We start from the raw sequence: 22318 nt of genomic DNA, 5'->3' as shown, positions 1-22318 counted from the left end.
CATTAAAAGTGGTAGTTAATAATGCTCTCACTAAAGAACAGGGGCTTAAAAATTGTAGTCAAGAAATAGGATATTACGATAACCTTTACATGGAACAGCCTTTGTTATGCTCATTAAATTCAAAAAACTTAAAACAAAAACCTTAAAAAAAAAAAAAAAATGATATTGTAATTTCACAGCTATTGGCTAATAAATACAATACTGGTATGCGCTGTGTATGTGTGAGCAGTGTGTGTCTCTTCGAGCAGTGTTGCTAATGAAGCCTCGTGCCCTTGCAGTGTGATGTTTGGCATGCTCAGTCAGCGGTTGCCATGAGTGGGCCGGCTATGCCTGCAGAGGGGAACGCTGGCCCGATCCTGGGGGTATTCTTTAATAAGCCTCTGTAATTAGCCACTCTGAGTGCCTATTGATCGCTGTTGGCTGAGAAGTGTGGATCTGTGATCAGCCAGACGTGGGCAGGATTAGGCTGTGAGGAGCGGAGTATCTGAGAGTGTTCTTAAGACATGTCTCCTTAATAGTGCTTTTAAAGGATTTAGCCACTCTCTGTAGACTGGCATTAGGCTGCACGATAGAGCTCTTCAAATGCATGCTGTTGTTTGCTACTGATTTTTAGCGTTAAGTGCAGATGAGTCAGAAAGAAGATATAATTCAGTTTTCATGTCACTATTTTACTTGGTGTATAATTATGTATGAAACTTTAACTCTTTTCCCGCCATTGACGGAATTTTCCAGCTTTCCGTGTTTTCACTGTTACACGGTAGGGGGCGCTATTACGCATCTTCTAAAAGAGTACTGAATCTCCTGATCAAAACACAGGGGAAAAAGCAGCAGAAACAAGCAATGCCATTTGTAAGCAAATGCATATGTAAAATACCACGATCATTAACATTAAACGGCACATAACATTAAACTTCCTGTCGTTACCGAAAGAAATGTCGACCCAGGACGAGCTATAGGACCGTGAAGCTTGGAAGGTGTTGATGGACTTGATCTACTCCATCTATGTTTTAATCATTGTTCTGAATCCGATCTGAATGTAATCTTTGATAAAAATTAGATTTTCTCAGCTTTTTGCTCAAAATGTTTTTTTTTTATTAAACTTACCCACATTCAACTGTTGATAAAAAAAAAATGCAATTAGCTAGAATATTTTTTCTATTTCTATTTTCTATTGTTGCTGTTGTTCAAAAGCAGAGGCTCTGTTCTTTCTTTTGATATATTGCATGTTCAGATATTCATACAACAAAATATTCTGGGGCCATGAAAATTTTGTGAAAATGATCACAATTCTGGCAGTGGCTGGCTTTACTTTTTTTAAACGCTGGCGGGGAAAGAGTTAAGGCATGAAAGTCAGATGTTGTCCTAGCAGAAGGAGAAACCCTTACCACTGCCTCGAGTCCAAATTCTTCAGCTCTCTCAAGAGCTTGGAGTTCTTCTTTAGAAGATGAAAGCTCTTTCTATATAGAGAAAATAAAATGGAACATCATAAAACTTTTCAAAAGATAAATGGATAAAAAAGAAAATCAAATTATTATTTTTAATGTTAAAATGTTTCCTCCTATCCCACTGCAACCAATGTCCAGGCCAACTAGAAGTCCTACATGCATTTAAAATATTTAGACACCATGTAATCATATTCACACATTATTTTGTGACATGCTAATATAGTCTGAGATGCAAAAAGGTAATAAAAAAAGATACTCTAAAATGAAAATTCTTTGGTCATTTACTCATAATTCCACATCCATATTAAGAAGTATAGATGAATATCTAAGCAGCTCTTTTCCTTTCAAAAAGAACAAAATGGCACCATAAAAGTAGATTTTTAACCGTTGTTCGAAAAGTATATCAAGTATACGATCAATCATAAATGAACACATTTTAATGTGAATAATGTAAAAAATAAAAATACAAATAAAACTCTGGAGAGGAAAGATAGACCATAGTGTTGCAATTGTATGACTTGTGTCTGTTCTGTCTGTGTTTCTGTTACTTAAATACTATACTGTTCAAATGTTTGGGGTCAGTATGATCTTTTTGATCAGATTCTGGTCGATCCACCGACTAATATTTACAACACAGTGTGTATTCGTAACACATGGGTTTAAACATGCGTTAAACATGCATCGAAAAAAAGAAAAAAAGCAGACGGGCTGATTGAAAATGCAAATTCAATCTCAAAAAGTGAAGCCAAAGCATTTTGATCGCCCCCTGGTGGCTGGCTGCAGTATAGGTCATAAACCCCGCCCTCACCATGTAATCGAATGGGACGCAAGCCAAACTACAAAAATCCAATCATACTTCAAATAACTTTTTTTCCAAAGATGGTTTCTGTCATTTTAGGTAGTTCTTTTATTTAAGTGTTTTTCATTTTTCCAATAAGTTTTTTTTTTTTTTTTGGGGTTAGTTATTTGATGCTATAAAAACTATATGAAACGTATAGTATATTACAACGTTTATGGTAACATTATGTTACATATTGTTACTAACATATATGCAATATGTAACGTTATGATTGACAGCTGTGCTTGCGATTGTGGGCAGGAATTTGATCCTGGGGCTCCACCTCAGGATCACTACATCATAGACTCGGGCTCTGAATGACGTAATCGGCAACTACCCTTTCTGGGTTATACTGGTGGAAGGAAATGGAGACGCGGCCTCCATCTGTTTTTAACAGTCTATGATAAACACCATAAAATAAACATTGTCAGAATTAATTAACAATAGATCATAAGCAATCATTAGGCATAAATGTGTGGAATTCAATGATTGTGAACTACTCTGAAACCGCAAATCTGTAGAACGTGCAATAGCGCCCCATTTTTACTTTGAAACGTGCAGCTCTCACATTTATTTCATTAAATCATCGTCTTTAAATGTTTTAATCAAAACATTAAGGTCTGGTTTCACAGACAGGGCTTAGAAAATCTGCCTTAGAAAAAAAAGACATTACTGGTCTTGAGACAAAAAAAATGGCACTGACATATTTTTTTTAGATAATGCCAGTGCAAAGCTGTGTTCAGATAAAACAGCTACAACATGACTTGTAGTCTAGGTCTAGGCTTAAGCCTTGTCAGTGAAACCAGTGGTAAGTCACATAGTGATTCCTGTTTTTCTGTACCCAAATTTAAGAGAAAATTAAGAGAACTCTTATACCATTTAACATATTTAAGACTTTTTATGCCCTTGAATTTGATAAAAGTAAATGTAAGACTTTTTTAAGGACCAACAGGAACCCTGTATGACCCCTAAGCGAAGAATGAAAAATAACTTCACTTGAGTATATTAGGCCTTAAGAATCGATGTCCAATGATGTGGGAAAGAGTAGCTTTACAAGTGGGTGAATAAATGAATGAATTTCCATCTCGAGATGGACGATTTATTTAAAAATGTTTACTGTGAAAGTGAATTACTTTTCAAGCAACTTTCATGAAATTTTGTACCTGCGATCCCATGAGTTCATGCCGAGGTCGTTGAGGAGAAGTCTGCAGAGGTAAAAGGGTGATTTGGGCTCCTGGTGTGTGGGCTCTCTCTGTGTCTCTGCTCGGATGCTGGGGTCTTCGCTCTGTCTCCGCATCAGCTCCTCATCCTCTTGCTTCGTCTGTCTGTGGATGGCATCCATGATGAGCTCTTCCATCTCAGGGTTCATGCCCATGGGTGGAGCCGGTGGTTGTGTGAGCCTCAGCTGGGGCTGCGGGAGGCACTCAGGGCTGCTGTGGCCGAGATCTTCCAGAAGCTGGTCCAACACATCCACGCCATCTTCCATTTCCGACTCAGAGGAGCATTTACTGGAGCGGACGGAGCTCTGCTTTTCAGAGAGACCGGTGTCATGAGACAGCTGATCTCTACTGCCACTGGAGCTCAAGCCAGATCCGTCCAAAGTGCAGAAGAGAACGCCGCCGTCCCACGAGTACTTTCCCGAGATGTCCCTGACAATGACGCGGACCTCAGAGGAATGATCCCTTGGGTTGGCACTTACCGTGCTGGAATTATCAGAGGGGATCTGAAGGTACGAGACTAGTGTGCTGTCATTGAAGACGAAGAGCTGTAGATTGGGGCTTTTGAAGACTTCAGAGGAGAGTTCGGAAGACTCTATGTAGGGGTTGTCGTGGTTCTCACTGACCAGGCTGTTTAAAAGAGCAGGGCCGCCGCTGAGAGGATGGTGTCCCAAATGATTGACCAGGTGTGACATTACCATCCGAGCAGTCAGAGGAATCAGCTCCATGCTTCTCCTTTTCTTTTCTGGGATGTCAAACAACTTTAGTTTAGTAAATTAGAAAAAAAATATGACTTACAGGTATACTCTAAGGGTTAGTTCACCCAACAATGTAAATGGTGTCATCAATTTATTTAAAAAAGGGACACTGAACATAAATACATTTTCAAATAAATGTTTATGTACCCGAGTTAGTCAAAAGGCTAATTCTCATTCGCACCCATTTTTGCCAGAAAAGAAAAAAGCCACATATAAAACACTAAGATAATAAAGTATAACATTAATATAGTCTCTTTGTGGATGTAAAATACATCATCAGTGTTGGCATTGTTGATCATCAAAAAGCCAATTCCTTAAATTATATTTAAATGAATAATAGGATGTATATGTATAATTACCCTCATTCTGTTGATCATATTTGATGCATCCATTTGATCTATATATGTGTTCATCATATAAAGTGAACGTGTTTTCAGAAGACTTGGATTAAACTACTTGATTTATATAGATTACTTTTATGATGTCTTTTGGAAAGGTCTATGTTTTTGGTGGACAGAAATCTCTCAGGTCTCATTAAAAGTATCTTCATTTGAGATTCCAAGAAAAACGAAAGTCTTAAGGGTTTGTAACAACATGAGGGTGGGTAATTAATAAAATAATTTTCATTTTTTGGGGGTGAACTAACCCTTTGAATGAAAAAAAAAAAGAAGGTAATCCCCATTACTGTTATTTAGAAATCTGCCCATCACCCTCTTATATTACATGGCTCTCTGGGATATGTGATTCTGATAGGTCAGTTGTGGTGTTCTGTTGGTAAACTGACCATCCAGGCCAACTAGGTGGCCATTATTTGGCCATTTTGAGGTCTGCTGTAATTTTGGCCATTTTAACCATTTTTTTTTATTTATTCATCGCACAGACTTTTTTTGTAGCACAGCCCTGATAATGTAGTCATCACCACACATTATCACAAATCTCTTTGTAATACCTGATTCTGATTTGATGTATTGACTGTATGACTAACTTTTTTAGGGTCCTGGTCACCCTGTCAGAATTTATTTTGCAATAATGATTGGCTGACTGTTTTTTCCCTTACTTATCTTTCTCAAAAGCTAGCTGGTATACTGGCTTTTAGCTGTCATGACCAATGGAGGCAGTTTTCCCACGTTCGCACCATCTATACGGGTGTCCACATAGACACCTTTAAAATATCTATTCATTCTCCTAAAACAGACTCAAAGGACTGCACTAATGAGCATCACACCTTTTCGTGATGAGTGAATAGGGCTCTGCAAGCACTATGAATTAAAGTCCTCTGAATGCTGAACACCTCTCAAAGTGAGAAATCTAGTGTTGTCATTAGTGGATATTAAGATTAGGATGAGAGAGAGAGGAGGGGGAAAAAACGAAGTGCTCACATTGTGACAGTGCTATCAATACCATCATCCCCATATCAAAGTGGAAAAAGCTCTTTGCAAAGACGAGCAAGTTGCATTAGGGATGCACAGAGCTTTGAAGTGAACTAATCAATATGAGCTAGGTACTGGGATATTGCTTATGAGTTGCTCTTTGGCTGAGGTTGTTTGTTTTTTCGTACGCAGAGATATAAAAGGCATGTCAATGGATGGAGATGTTAGTGTTGCAGAAGCCAGCAGTCTTTTTCTTCCTCTACTCTGTTGATATAAATGTACTGTCACAAAAGGCATCCCTGTTGGAAGAGGAAAGATCCCCCCCCACCCCCACAGCCCAACCAAAAACAGATGACATTTGATGACATGCCAAGGTAGAGAACACACAAGAAATATTGCCTAATGGATAAAGCAAGGTCGGAGGAGAAAAAAAAAAAGATTTCTTTAATAATTGGCATAAATGGGCTTGCTTTGAGTGGATGAGGGAACTAATGCACACCTCTTTAAAATTCTATTTCATTTTACATTGTGCTACATTTGCTCTAATATGATTCACGAGAGCTCAGTATAAACTCAAAGGACAAATTAAAAACATCCCTTTTTGTACTTTCTTTGCTTTTTCAAGGGAGATGCAGCGGTTTCACAATTTATGCAGGAAAAGTTGACATCATAAATTTTGTAAATTCGCCTTTACATTATAGACATTACAAATTGATTTGTGTTTATTTGTAGCAAAAATTGTTAAATATGATGTAACAAAATAAAAAATAAAGAAAATATGGTTAATCTCACAAAAATATTTTTTTGGCGTCCATTAGTAATAAATGAAGTATAACAAATACTACTATGGTGTATAGATAAATAATATTTGACAAATGCACTTAATTAGGAATAGGCAAAAACAAAACATTTATTTATTTTTTCTTTTGATTTTGGGGTGAGCAATGACCCAGCAGAGTTTTCATGGGATTTCCCTAAGCACGTTGTCGATAACGTGTTGTAGATAACAAAACACAATAGCAATACGATTAATTGGAAGCACAACAGGGAATCCTTACCTTCAGCCACAGTGAGGAGATTTCCAAAGTCTCCCATGACATTGTGTATGGGGGGTGGTTCAAAGCTCTTGACATTGCCTAGAGTAAGGAAGGGTTCGTAGTCTGTCGACAGATCAGCAAGGCTGAGGAGGTAGTGACTTTGTTGAGTGTGTAGGTTAGACCCTGATACACAAGTGTGCAGCACCTAAGACAGAAGAACAGTGAATTAAGTATACCAGTGATACGCTACAAAAAGCAAACAAAAATAAACTAAACTAAACTTTATTTTGACTAAACAAAATAAATAAAGTAAATAAGAAAAGTTTTGCGGGCCTAATACAGAACCCTGGGGAACACCTTCAGAAAAAAAATTTGATTACATTATTTATTAAATAATGAGCAGCTTTCTCGCTTGTTCTGTTGTTACAAAAGCACAATGCAATGCATAAGGTACTACTGAAATTGTTTAGATAAATCTAAACATATCTAAGCATTTTTTAAATCTAATGAGATGTATCAAATAGAGAACTCTGTTATGATCAGCAACTCAGCCATGAAGATGATCTTCTTGGCACACCACTGAGATGCATTAAAAAGATATCTTTAATAGATTGAAACATTGTTGTTACACCCAGACGGTGTGGTTGAGTGCTGCAGGGCCACCATATGGAGATGGGACGATATTTACAATGCTAAGCCAGGAAACCCAATGAGAGGGGCTTTATGGGCTAATAATCTATTTCTCTTGTGATATGGGAGTGTATCGATGTGCAGAAACAGATGGTCATGGCTCTATTGGCTGGAGAAGATAAGACACGGTCCAGCACAGTTTATCTTAGTGCCTGAACAGGTTTGCTCTGTTTGATTTAATTAAGGCTTTATCCCTTGGCTCATTCTCAAACACCACACACTGACGCAGCGAACAATGACAATGTAAGCTACTTAAACATGATCTGATATAAATTCATGTCGTAAAAATACCTAAAAATAAAACCACAGGACTTTGATTTGCCACATAATCACCACCATAGAGCTATTAGTGCCATCTGGTTCAACTGGAAACTGCTGATATATCAGAGGTACAGGTCATCCAAAGGTGTGATGGATGATCTCTCAATGTATATCAGTAAAAATGAAAATCAAGAGTAAATCAGTAACAACTATTGGATGAGAAAAAACCTAAATTGAATAGAGCTTGATGACGACACCACTGTTTTCTGTAGAGGTGATTTATTCCGGTTGATTCCTGTTTATTACTATAAAAGCTTCTTTAAAACAATCTGTATTGTAAACTCTATAAATAAAGGTGACTTGAGTTGACTAAGGTACTGTACAACCCACTGCACTTATATCCCTCACATACTGATTGCTGCGAGCTGTGATACCTCGGCCATAAACTGATTGCTTTTCCTGTTAGATAAAGTAGAAAATCAAACTGACGAAGTATAAAGCCGTCACCTAGTGATAAGAGAAGAGAGGAAGAAGATAAATTGAGGAAAATTTAGCACCCAAAGTATTAAATAGCATTCGCTGGTTCTGAGGATTCAGTGTGATTTTCATCAGTTTATAAATTTTCTAAGTGGCACTTCTCAAACTGTGCTGCACAAATGAACCAAGACTCCATAACCTTCATCAATTTATCATCAATTATTATTTGAGTAGTACTATAAGCATGAGATGCTAATCATTATTTCTCGCTCTTAATTGAGACAAGGCACTCAAAAACAAGAGTATTGATGTGTTGTCCTGGCGAGGGTTATGTACATGTGCTCGTGTTAGATGCTATTCAGCTCTGACAAATGGGAGATTAAAGTAATCCCACCGAGCATATAATAACTAGCAGAAAATGATTAACAGTCAAACGAGTGCAGAGGAAAACAAAGGACATTTATTCTTCCCCTTTCCCCTTTGCAGCAGGTGCATTTTCTCTCATATGATGATGAACTGAATTCTTGAGTTTGGCATTCATTGGTGAGCTTATCAATCCAACAATGGGGCATTTAAATAATTCGGCCATTTTTTTCTGGGAGCATGACATCTGCACAAAGGTCCATGTCTGTCTGCATCTGCACAACAGCCCGGGACTAATATCTCATTTATTCTGTGCCCCTCAATGCCCTCTCATTAGCGTCTGATGACTAAATATGAGCTGCGAGGGGACGAATGCATTTATAATAGAACATAACGCGCACACACACAATGGAAGATTTCTGCTTTAATTTCAAGTAACAAACTAGAGTAGCAGTCACTCTACGGCTGTACGATTAATCGAAATAAAACGAAATTGCAATATGGCTTAGTGCGATTCTCAAATCGCAAAGGCTGTGATTTAATTAAATAATATATGTGCTGTGTGTTTCAGCACAAGCATGGCACTGTGTTTTTACACATGAGCAGCTCATTATCTGTCAGTGTGATGTTCACAGTAAGTGCTGCTCCACCCGAACTCCATCTCTGCATCTGCTCTGGGTTCGGGTCACCATAACGTGCATTTGTGAACACAACATGTACCAACCATCTTCCCATAAATGTAATGAGAAGCGTTCATCAACAAAAGACAAGCGTTAAGCGCTCATGCGGTTTTGTGTCAAATGTAATGTTTGAAAATGAAGAAATTTAGGGTGTGTTCACACTTGTAGTTTGGTTATTTTAGTCCAGACCAAAACATTTATTTATACATTTAGTCCTGGTTTTCTTGGCGTTCACACTGAACCTAAGAACCTAAAGGTTTTTGATGTTTATTTATTAGGGGTGTAACAATACCCTCATGTCGAGATTCAATACATCTCACGATACTGAACTCACGATACAATATTAGTACAATACTCAAAGACATGATAAAAGGTTAACAACAAATTTACTGAATGCTAAAAATGCTATACTTAAAATGCTAAATTTAGTATTACATTGTGGGTGGAAATGAATACGCTTGGACTTGGTGCTGGTGCTGGAAACCCAAAGCACAGGACAATAGAGACACCAGAACAACAATATTCATGATTCTGAAGCTGAAAATTCAGAATTATTTTAGACGAATATACTTGCACTCTGTCACTGACTAGATATACAGTATTTAAAATAACGTAGGCCACTTTTTACTGGTAACATTTACTAAGACATTTGGCATTATCAGGACCCACACATATTCCCCCATTGCATTATTATACATTATATTCAACATTATATATATTAGTTTGTTTATAAGGCGTTTCTGATGCTTGTTCCAAACAGTAATGGGCAACATTGCTCCTATAATGAGAACGCTTTCTGTCTTTTGTAGGGTCACATATTGTGACATCAGGGTCCTGCTTTTGGTCCGTTTAGATGTCTTTGGTCAGTTTTGCTGAGTTCCTTTGGAAGCAGACAAAGGCCCATCCAGGTTCAGATTGGTAACGTTCACACTTATTCAAGTGAATCAGAGCAATCACACCATAGTTTGTTTTAATTGAACCAAACCTGCCAAATGTGAACACACCGTGAAGGGCCGTTCACACAAAGAATGATAACTATAAAATAAACTATAACGGTAAATATATTTGAGTCCACACCAACAAACTGGTCTGTTTATTCTAAGCTCACGCGCAACAGTTTCAAAGTGTGTACAACGTCATTGAACATGCTATGTTTTGAGTGAAGCTAGTGTAATCAATCTAATAATCTATCAGTGAATTTAGCAGATGAATATAGTGGAACAAAAACAACACCTAGTCTTTTTCACTGCAACTTCAAAGGAAGCAATGTTGTCGAAACGAGCGCTGGTTACCTGAGGTAATACTTCTCACCGTTTAATCAGAGGGTATGAACGATTGTTTTCCATATCCATTTTCTTTATAAGGGGCTTGACTTGTCAAACAGTGGTGGATTTTTCTGGACCTCGGCGATTAACTTCTCCACAATGTCGTCTGCCATTTTAAATGCGCAAGCCATTATCATTAGCAAACCTAGTTTGTTTTTTTTTATCGTGATTTTTATCAAAAAATAAATAAATAATCATAATACGATTTTTTCCCTAAATTGTGCAGCCCTACTTCCTTAATTAAAGTCCCCGAGGCCTGTACCCACCCTGTAAATGTAGTCGAGTAGAGGGGCTTTCTGTGAGGTGGGGTCATCCAGCACAGGCATAGTGATGGGCTCCAGGAGGATGGAGAGAGGTACGGCCATGCACCAGTCCAGCAGGCACAGCAGTAGAGACACCATTAACTAGAGCACACGAGAACGCATTCATTTAGCACACTCATGACACCACTACAAAATAATCAATAAACCTGCCAAAGACAAGCTGTTAGGAAGGATGGAACAACAAGCACAGAGACAGAATAACCGGGAGCTGCTCATTCTGAATTCCCATGTCCAACATTGCTTACACACACAGATATCTAAATAAAGACGCTCAGTTCTCCTTTGCTTACCTTTTTATCTGCCTCAACTGTTGAGTGTTCAGCACTGGGCAGAAGAAATGCTATGGTTGCTACAAAAATCTACAACAGAGGAAAAGCAGAGATTAATCAGGCGTCACATGCACAAGACCCCAACAGATGCATCAAGCTGATGAAGATGCTTCATACCTCTATAATTCTTTTGGGAAGGGATGGCTCCAGTCTCTGTAAGTGCTGCCAGTGAGAAATCAGTAGCTGAAAGATGTCACAGGCCACATTTGCCACCACCTTATTTCCAAACTAAAAGACAAAATCACATTCACGCGCACGTTACGGTCTAGATGAGAATGAAAAAAATATATATATATATATATTTAATTGAAATTACTGTTTTTCACAAAATGAACATGATCAGGAAGAAATATATTTATTAATTTTTACTTATATGCAGAATTTGATATACAGATAAGTAGATGAGACTTTACCGCTTGTGCTTTATAAACCTTCTATTTAATCAAAGAATCCCGAAAAAAAAAGGTTAATACATGGTTAATACATATGAAGCAGCACAATTAGTAATAATGAAATATTTCATAATAATAATATTTCTTGAGCAGCTAGACTTGAGTAAATTCAGCTGAAAATTCAGATTTGCCTACAAAAGAATAAATAACATTTTAAAATATATTAAAACAGAAAACGGTTGCAACAATATTCCACAATATTACTGCTACAACTGTAGTTTTGATCAAATAAATGTAGCTTTGGTGAGCATAAGAGACATCTTTCAAGAAAGAAAGAAATAAAGAAAGAAATAAAGAAAGAAAGAAAGAAAGAAAGAAAGAAAGAAAGAAAGAAAGAAAGAAAGAAAGAAAGAAAGAAAGAAAGAAAGAAAGAAAGAAAGAAATTTTTCACTTTAAAAAATGATCAGAGAAAAGAACTGGAATGTTCTTCATTTGAAACATTTCATTTGACCAATTCTTTCAAGTTATGGCTCACTAAAACCACCTGTTCTCAGATCATAACTCGTAATTCATATACGTTGTTGATTAAATATACACATATGCAACTTAAGAAACTCTTTTTACAAGGTTTTACAGCCTAACACAATTAGGCATTAACAATATTATATCAGATGGTAAAATATGACGCTGAAAATTTATATATGGCATAATACATCATCATGATTAAAACACATGCCATTATTTGTGTCATTTCTATTTCTATGTTTGTTTTTGCTGTTTATCACCATATTATTCTAGAGAAACACATTTCTGGGAGGATTCCAGGTTAATGGATTCTGTCTGTTGCTCTACCCACAATTCTCTCTTGCTCTGGGCTTCAGTCATGTGGAATCTGAGGTGAGAGAGTGAGTGTTTGCTCAGAGTAATAGAAGAGAAGAAGCCGCACATAAACTCCCAACAGCTCGGCACATGCTTTTAGAGATGGAAACCCTGTTCCTTTCCCAAAGCGTTCTTCTGGCCTGACCTGCTGCGTGTCAACATGAACTGGACGTAATTACAGCTGCATGAGGAAGGGGACGTGAAGACTCAATTTGGAAGGTATCGATTTAGACGTGGTTTCAAATTACAATAACTATGATTCAAAAAGTCTTTCCAACTATGCTTCAATTTAATAATGCAGTATTTGATAATATTTGGATTTTTATATAATCCATAGATGTATGATAACTTTACGTTATTGAAGTAATTTTCTACAAAAATGACCTTTGACTAAATCCTATGCCTTTTTAAAAATGTAATTAAATTATATTATCCTTTTTGTTTTCTTCCTGGTTTCTGTCTCTTGTCACAACAGCTTTTCTACAAAGGAAGAAGAACATGAAGTTTTCAATATATAAAAACCATGCAATTAATACAAAATCCTTAACGCCTAAATAATTTAATGCGCAAATAATTATTGAAACATGAAAGTGTGTCATTAATGTAACGTCAGACAGATGATCTTGGGGTCTGGTAGATAGAAACTTATATTCAAACTATTTAACCTGATTTCGCTTCTCTGTTTGCGATCAGATCGGGACAATTTAAGTCGAATGATCCAGTAAGCAAATTCAATCAGTCAAAAACAGCGCCAATGTAAAGAAAAGCAGGCTGATTACATCAGAGATGGCAGTTATTGCGTTTTCAGTGAATTATCCATTCCAGTGTGTTTAGCTTCAAAACACGAGCTCTGTCATATTCTGTGATGTTTCTGAAGATCGTGAGTCCTCAGGCATCCACCGCTGTATGGGCAGATGATACACAATCTACGTTTATTGGCTGGATAAAGCAAACAAGCATCTCGCTTGAGGATGAGGATTGCATGACGAATGTGGTGTCGTACAGTAGGCACACGCGAGTCTATTATATTGATGCATAAACAAACGGTGTATGTGCGCTCTCGACACATTTATACATTATGTATTTGTGCACAGACACATTTCATTACAGTTGTTGCCACAAACATTCATGATAATGTTTTCATTTGTCATGTGTATGTTGCTGTTGCTATAAGTGTCACAAAAGGGTGCGCTTAATCGCGATTAAAAACGGTAATCTATTGACAGCACTAACATATATATATAAACACACACACACACACACGCCACTTTTGAGGTACACCTTGCTAGTACTGGTTTGGACCCCCTTTGCCTTCAAAACTGCCTTGTTTCTTTATGGCATATCTTCAACAAGGTGCTGGAAACATTCCTTAGAGATTTTGGTCCAAAATCATTGACATGATAATATCACGCAGTTGCTGCATATTTGTCGGTTGCACATCCATGATGTGAATCTCTTGTTCCAGCACATCCCAAAGCTGCTCTATTGGATTGAGATCTGGTGACTGTCAAGGCCGTTTGAGTTTAGTGAACTCATTGTCATGTTCAAGAAACCAGTTCTTGGTGATATGAGCTTTGTTATCCTGCTGGAAGTAGCCATTAGAAGATGGGTACACTGTGTTCATAAAGGGATGGACATCATGGTCATTCTGACCCTACCATCTGAATGTCGCAGCAGAAATCGAGACTCATCAGACCAGGCAACGTTTTTCCAATCTTCTATTGTCCAGTTTTGGTGAGCCCATGCGAACTGTAGCCTCAGTTTTCAGTTCTCAGCTGACAGGAGTGTCACTGGTTTGTTTTCTTCTTCTGCTGTAGCTCTTCTTCTGCTTCAAGGCTTGACGTGTTGTGTGTTCAGAGACGCTCTTCTGCATACCTCGGTTGTAACGAGTGGTTATTTGAGTTACTGTTGCCTTTCTATCAGCTCTGACCAGTCTGGCCGTTCTCATCTTCTCTGGCATCAACAAGGCATTTTCACCCACAGACCTGACGCTCACTGGATATTTACTCTTTTTGGACCATTCTCTGTAAACCCTAGAGATGGTTGTGCATGAAAATCCCAGTAGATCAGCAGTTTCTTAACTATATTTAGACCAGCCCATCTGGCACCAACAGCCATGCCACGTTCAATTAAATCACCTTTCTTCCCCATTCTGATGCTCATCATGTCTAAGGGTATGTTTACATGACAACGATGGGCTAATAACTGAAGTTTTTATTTGTACAGATGACAACATTATCAGAACGATCCCTGTTCACATGGATCCGCAAAAACAACTAATAAGGCTAGATTATGCATGCCAGAGAAGTAGTTGGCGATGTCACTTGTAAAGAAAGACTACATGCACATACGCATTATTTTACTACTGTGCACTCGAGCCAAACACACATGCCTATAGACACAAATTACATAATCAATCATTTTTCTTTTTCAGATTTTCATTTTAAGGATGTTAATCTAGATAATACTGTATTATTACTTTGTCTTCTGGGTACATTTCATCTTCACAAAGCCAGAAACATTCACTGTAATCCCAATTTTAGAATGATCTCCTCTTGATATAAAGTCCCTTTTTCCTTCCTTTAAGAACATTTCAAAACCTTTGAACACAAAGGGTTCAAAAACATGTATTATCCTTGAGTCTGTTCAAAGAAACCTTACATTTTTCATGATGACGTAATGATTTGTGTAATTCTTATAATCACTTGTGATGACCCTACTTACTGTTAATATCTGTATCCATTCATTTGCAAAAAAAAACAAACAAAAAAAACAGCAGCCTAGACTAAACACGTAATAGCTTACACGTGTGCATGACGTCAACGTTTTCACAGATTTGAGTTTTTGGTAGTTTACACGGACACGATAAGTGTGTTGTTTTCAAAAACTTGCATTTTGAAACCCATTTTCAAAAGTTTGCATTTTCAGGCCACCAGAACGCTGTTGTTGTGTAAATGAACGGCCAAAACGCTTTTAGTTGAAAACGGTGTTGTGTAAACGGCCCCTTAATGCTTTGAGTTGCTGCCATGTGATTGGCTGATTAGATATTTTGCATTAACAAGCAGTTGAACAGGTGTACCTAATAAAGTGTCCGCAAGATATTAGATATTAGAACTGATAAGAAAAAAATAAAAATAAACTATATTTTGACTGGACAAAACAAGGCTGAACATCACAAACATCACACACACACTTTTCAGTGTGTTTTCAGAGAAGTGAGATACAGTAAATTATTAGCTTTACTTTTGTGGATGAATACAAACTTCATATAGTAGTAATACAACTAATATGGATTAGGAGGACAGACTAAAACAACTTCAGAGTGAAGAACACATCAAACATAATCACCTTCAGCGTGACACCCAGGACGTTGATCGCATCTTTCACCTGATGGTGTGTTTCTGTGTGTCTCAGCTCCTCACACACCCAGAGCCCCAGACTGCAGATCGCTACACACCTAAAAAACATGGTTAAAACACACTCAGATTACTGCCAGACCAACAGAGCAGCCATTCATATCATTCACAAGGTAAAACTGATCAGCATGGTTGTCATCATGCATCTATGGAAGCTTGTTTCCGCCACAGAATAAAACATAAAAGATAATTGCGACTTTTTTATCTCAGAATTTTATCTAGAATTGTGAGAAAAAGTCAGAATTGCGAGATATAAACTCACAATGCGTGTTATAAACACGCAATTACGAGAAATAAACTTGCAATTCTGACTTTTTTTCTCGCAATTGCAAGTTTACATCACACAATTCTGACTTTATAACTCGCAATTGCGACTTTATATCATGCATTTCCAAGATGTAAACTCGCAATTGTGAGAAAAAAAAGTCACAATTACCTTTTTTTTATTTTTTTATTCTGTGGCGGAAACAAGCTTCCATATGCATGGGATTTGAATAGGATCAAAATAAAATGTAAAAAATTGGTACAAGATCACTGAACACATAAGGCTCAGTTTCCTGGATTGGATCATTATAATAATAGAGATTGGTAAGAAAGTATGTTGTTGTACCTGGCTCCTTCACATGTCTCATTACGTGCAGTCTTCAGAAGAATGTTTACAAGGTAGTCCTACAGACAGAAAGCATGACAAAGACAGTTAATGCTAATACATCTGGCAGCATAATACATCTAATAGAAGGTCCAAGGTTTAGTTTTGTGGTCGCGGTTTTGATAATGGCCTAGACCATGTAGGTAGGAATGGGTTTATATATTTATATGCCTGATGTAGTGGATTGTACCCTTCTCCTGATTGGCACATCTTCACGAGATCCTTTCGAAAGCTCTTTGCCTGCCTAAGATTCGACCGGGAAGACATTAAGAAAATCCTACGGAAACAGCTGATTTCTATTCAGAGTTAATCACTTAAATAATGACTGGAGGATTATTCTTACTTTTTAGTAGTAACTTGAATGTGTTTGGTTAATTCCAAAAAGAGCAACATGTACCATTAAAAAGGGCGTGCACACTTATACAACTGGGTAATAATAGGCTTATTTCGGCCAGAATTACCATTAGGTGATGTGTATCACTGCCATGATTAAATTATGTAATTGGTTTAAGATTTTGGTTGTATCACCCACCCCTAAGTAGTTTCATTGAGAAGTCTATTGAAAGTCAATCCAAAGGCTACTGTGGCAGGGGAAATATAGTGCTCCATATGTAAGAAGACATTTCAATCAATACTAACCAAAAATGGCATTGACATGAGGAAATTAAATCATAAGGCTTTCAAATTTCAGAATTGTAATTAATGGGGGAATTAATCCTTTAAATAACACTTGGGCCTTCTTTATCTGAGGATGTTTGACAGTTTGAAACCAAAATGTGTAACCAGCTGATTGGAAAGCTAATATCAACTACAAAAGCATCATTAGATGCCTACATCATTAAAAGTCTGGAGCAGAAAACAAAATAATTTCAGTTTACCTCAGACCTTGCATGCGTTCATTCACGGCAGGCTAAAGAGAAGTGTCCACTCGGAAGACGAGCAATGTGAGGGAGCAGGGCCTACAATTTACATTTGCCAAGCGCCAAATGCAAGTAAAATCGGTGTTGGTGAGTATATGAAACGGGGTGAATCGTCAGTTGGCCGGTAACATTTTTATGAATCCTATTCCTAACAATGCAATGTTGTGAGAACATGAACGTGAACAAAAGTGAATGACGCTCAGCACAGTTGATGGGGCAGTTCTGTATTGTCACGAAAGCCAATTTAAATATTAAAGCGCAAAAGGACGGGAAAGGGAACTCAATTCGATTCGATATCTGTGTGCACGCATCTGAATCTCGCGCACAGAAAGCTGCGTCTCAGACAGCGCGCAAACACTAGAATGAGCTCTCTTTCTCGTCTTCTTGCGCTTGAACTGACGAATTCACTCAAAATTATGTAAAAATAATGAAATAAATTTTTACTCTAGTAAACATATTTGGTTATGTCTTAAGTGAAGGTAAACAGTCGAGAAAGAGAACGCATGTGTACAGTATTAGTATATTGGATCCCGGCATTATGTGTTAAAGTGACAGCAAAACAATATTCCCGCAGCTGTCTGTGTTTTAATGTTAATCACAAAACAAAAGACAAAGAAAAAAATCTCACACTGATCTTGTCTAAAAGACTTTTGTATGTTTATTAAGGATTATACTACGGGCAGTTGAATGCTTGAATCTGATTGGTTTACGAATGTTCTAAGGTGTGCAATTATTTTCAGGGAAACGCACGGATAAAGTAGTTCCAGCAGGTCTTGACCGCAATTACAGTCCCACATCACTTCACCAAATGATTTCAGTAATTTCAGACTACAACAGCAAAAGAGAACCAAGACCCACAAAACTGACCAAGCAACTAAATATAGTAAACAATCAGATAAAGACTGACAAATTATTTCCATGTTTTTAGGCACAAAATTACTTTTCTTTAAAAAAATGCTTAAAGCCATCTTTAAGCATGACTCTTTGGATTTATATGAAATTCCATTTTTAGCATTAACTAAAGTTAATAAATGTTGTAGAAGTATTATTCATTGTTAGTTTGTTAATTTCAACATTTACTAATACATTTTAAATTGAGTATAAGCAGAATAATTGGCTCCGGGCTGTTTAATTATTGAAAAATAATGCACACCCGAGGTTCGCTTCGAGTCGTGGCTGCATAACCATAACCTCGGGTGTATGCATTATCTTTTTAATAATTCAACTGCCCGTCATCAATTATTCCTTACTTAATCTACAGTAGTCAACATTTGAAGTGGATTAAAACCTTTCATCAAAATTATACACAAATTGAAAACAATACCCGTTCTTGTCTTAGGACAACTTTGATGAACTTTTTTGATCCACTTCAAATGTTGACACCTGTATATTTAAATGCAATGTTATTTTACATTTGAATACTTTATTCAATGTATGTACCTACCGTTAAAGGGGTCATATAATGGTACATGCACTTTTACAAGCTTTTTGTACTGAAATGTGTGTTGGCAGTGCCTGTACACAACCATCATAAAATGATACAAATCCATCCAGTGTTTTTTTTTAAATCTTCTTATATGTTTCCTCCCCTCTCAAATCAAGCTGTTCGATTTTGTGACGTCACAATATCGACGCCCCTCCCACGATGGTTGATTGACAGGAGCGTTTCAACACAGACCCGCCCTCGCAGCCTCGTGAACGAGCTGTCAATCATAGCCCGCGCCGACCGGCGCGTTCAGTGTTGATAGCTGGAGCACTGAGTAGAATGGTGTCTAAGCGATTGTGGTGTTCTGTTCTTCGGTGCAATAACGAACACAGCAGTCATGTTGATGTTCCTAAATCCGAACCGCTGAAGACACAGTGGCTGAGTTTGTTTTCGAATGGAATATTCCCCACAACGTCAATGCTTTCATGTTCGCGCGAATCATTTCACCAGACTGCTTTACAAACGAGGATCAGTAAAGCTGGTTTTGCTAAGAAGCTGCTCCTGAAAAAAGGATCAGTACCAACTATTCGTGTTCCTGCTGCACCTCCAGAAGAACTGAAGTGAGTGTAATGTTTTATTGACCATTATATTAATCTTTATATTAATCTTTGCAAATCGCTTGCACGCTTCACGATGAATGCGGCTATTTTTACACTCAGGGTACATTACAGCATGTTTTCTATGTATGACGTTCTAAATATAATTCATAATCCCATGTTTATAATGAACAACGCATTATGGTTATTGTGTTACAAACTGTGTACGCACAGAACAGAGGGGCGGGGTGAGCAAAGCTCATTATCATTTAAAGACACATGCACTTAAACGGCGTGCTGAAAACAGAGCTGATTTTGACCAGGTAAAATTTGTGTTTTCTTACAATACTAATGATCATTTTTAATTAAAGTATATTACAAACTTTTCATTTAGACCCTAAAGAATCATATTAGCTTGTACAAAAATGACATTATATGACCCCTTTAAACCTACATGAAAAAAACCTGAAAAGCACTGTTCATTTATTTTGTATCTTTGCTCTACTGTACTTATGTGTGCCATTGCTTGTAATTTGATTATTTGTTCTTATTTTATTACTGACTGTTTACTTGTCTTTAAAGGGGTCATCTGATGCAAAATTCAATTTTATATGGTGTTTGCACATAAATGTGTCTTTGCAGTGTGTGGACACAATCACCATACAATGAAAAAAATCCATTCACTCCTTTTTTTTTAATCCTCAAAAAGCCTAAACACTCTCAATAATCAAGCCGTTTGGATTTTCTGAGCAATATGATGTCATATTGCTATGCTCCACCCACAACCGCTGACGGACTGTCCCGTATTGGCATATTTCCACCCTCAGCCATTTGTATACTGTCCGCCAAGGACACAGACTTTACATGTCTTGTGTCTACTAGGGGTGGCACGGTACATGAAAAAACATCCGAACCGTTCGGTTCGCTTGTCTCGGTTCGGTGCGTGTGTGCGTCGCGCGGTTCGCACGGTTCGACGCATGCGCAATGTAGCCTTGTGCCCGTGCTACTGCTAATACAATGCTAAATCATAAATCAGACAAATGTAGAATAACATTACAATGTCCAGCAATCGATTTAAATAGTACACTGGGTTTACTTAGACATTTAATGAGATCAACTCCACTAGGCTATATGTTGTTTTTTTCACGTGAATAAATAGGCTACATAGATCGACTGTTCCACGTACCGGTATGTACTTTAATGGTCCAGTGGCAGAACTTGCCAAGCGTGTCAAAGGTTCTGAGTTCTAATCTGCACTCGTATATATTTTTCTTTTTCATCAAAACCGATTATGTTTATCAGCGGTTGTATATCAAGCAGGGACAGATTTGTATGAATTTTGTTTTGTGATTTCATCGGAACGAATAGAGTAGCCTAGAGTCTCCTCAACGGACTGAAGCGCGCGTCTGAGTGAAGAATGTGCGGCCGCTGCGGTGTGTGCGCGAGCCACGAGAACACTGTATCAGCGCCACTGATCGCAACGGCAACGAGCACTTTGATCACTTGATTAAAAAAAACACATTTCAGCGCTAGAGTGCTTCTTATTTAACAAACGAACGAAACGAATACTTTGCTAGTTAACTGGAAATGTTTTATTTATTTGTATTGGTACATCCGTGCTGGGACATAATATCAACCCTGGCAAAAAGTGGTGACAAATAACTGTCCGACACAGCCCACGGGAAATGAGAAGCTGCGTTTTGCAAACACACCCCATTTATGAAATAAATTAATTAATAATTAGATAATTCAGCTATATATCATATGCTGAAGTAAATTTTTGGAGTGTTAAAGATTAAAAGAAAAAACAACAACAAGAACCGTACAGAACCGAAAACCGTGACCCTAAAAACGTGATACGAACCGAACCGTGGGTTTTGTGAACCGTGCCACCCCTAGTGTCTACACACCCCCCATGGAAGAGATCATTTAAAGAGACATGCACAGAAACGGGTCGCTGTGAACAGAGCTGTTTTTGAGGAGGTAAAAAGGGTGTTGTTTTACACAACCACTGAGGAATTTTAACCAAAGTATGTTACAAACTTTACATGAAGACCCTAAAGAATCATACCAACTTGTGGAAAATGGGCATCCGATGACCCCTTTAACCCTCTGAGGTCGGCAAACGCGCCCCCGCGTTTTGCTGGATTTTCTTCACATTGTAGTACAATAAACTTAAATTACTCCATCATTTATGGTTATACAGAAAAAAGAAATATAAAAAAAGAATCTGTGATATTTCTTTTGTATGTGTCCACTTACAATCAAATCAAAACATTGTGCTTTTGTAAAATAAAGAAAATAAACAGGGTGTGCGTTCTGCCTCTCCGTCGCGGTGAACTTTTTTTTCACGTCTATAAACTGAAACAAAACTCAGCGAATACTTGTCACACATTTATGAGCCATACACCTTTATACACATTTAAGTGTGTACTTTTAAATGATCGGATTCAAACTGAAAACAAATATTCTCTGTTTAAGTAATTTGTATAAAACCAACAGGATGTCCAGTATCTCAAACGCTTGCTAATTACTTTTAATTCGACACGCCCACTCGCGCAAAAGAGATTCACATGCAAATCTCCACATGGAACGCGAACGCCCTCGTTACCTCAAACACAAAACACCAAAAAACTTCACAAGTCTCTGCTTTTCGTCGAGTTTGGAAGACACGTCTGAGCTTACATTGGATTTACCTAAGAAGAAGAAGAACGCGATTTGAAGACAAGAAAGATGTAAGGTAAGAAATTCTTACTTATTAGTTTATATGGTATTGTTGCATAAACTTCACATTGCAGTTGAACTGTTGCTAGATATATGGTGAATATTATACTATTTAGACCCGTGTTTACTGTTAAATACTGTTTGTGGATATCTGCTCAAACATAGATATGTATAACCATAATGTTTAATATTTTGGAGCGCGC

At 37.5% G+C, this 22318-nt stretch overlaps 1 protein-coding gene across 3 annotated transcripts in view; it reads right to left on the bottom strand.

Moving 5' to 3' along the window:
* ralgapa2 (Ral GTPase activating protein catalytic subunit alpha 2) overlaps positions 1–22318 on the bottom strand; it is a 176378-nt gene that overhangs the window by 47106 nt on the left and 106954 nt on the right. For all 3 annotated transcript variants that reach the window (XM_082143396.1, XM_082143395.1, XM_082143397.1), the window contains 8 exons: positions 16411–16469; positions 15733–15841; positions 11231–11341; positions 11075–11143; positions 10728–10865; positions 6687–6870; positions 3447–4245; positions 1386–1457 (listed from right to left, as the gene is read on the bottom strand). In XM_082143396.1, the coding sequence (XP_081999522.1) occupies positions 1386–1457; positions 3447–4245; positions 6687–6870; positions 10728–10865; positions 11075–11143; positions 11231–11341; positions 15733–15841; positions 16411–16469 (1541 nt within the window). The remainder of the gene's footprint in view (positions 1–1385; positions 1458–3446; positions 4246–6686; positions 6871–10727; positions 10866–11074; positions 11144–11230; positions 11342–15732; positions 15842–16410; positions 16470–22318) is intronic.

The sequence above is a fragment of the Leuciscus leuciscus genome, assembly GCF_965113295.1.
Source record: "Leuciscus leuciscus genome assembly, chromosome: 17".
Classification (NCBI taxonomy): domain Eukaryota; kingdom Metazoa; phylum Chordata; class Actinopteri; order Cypriniformes; family Leuciscidae; genus Leuciscus; species Leuciscus leuciscus.
The sequence above is the reverse complement of the archived record's forward strand: the minus strand, read 5'-3'. Positions and strand labels throughout refer to the sequence as shown.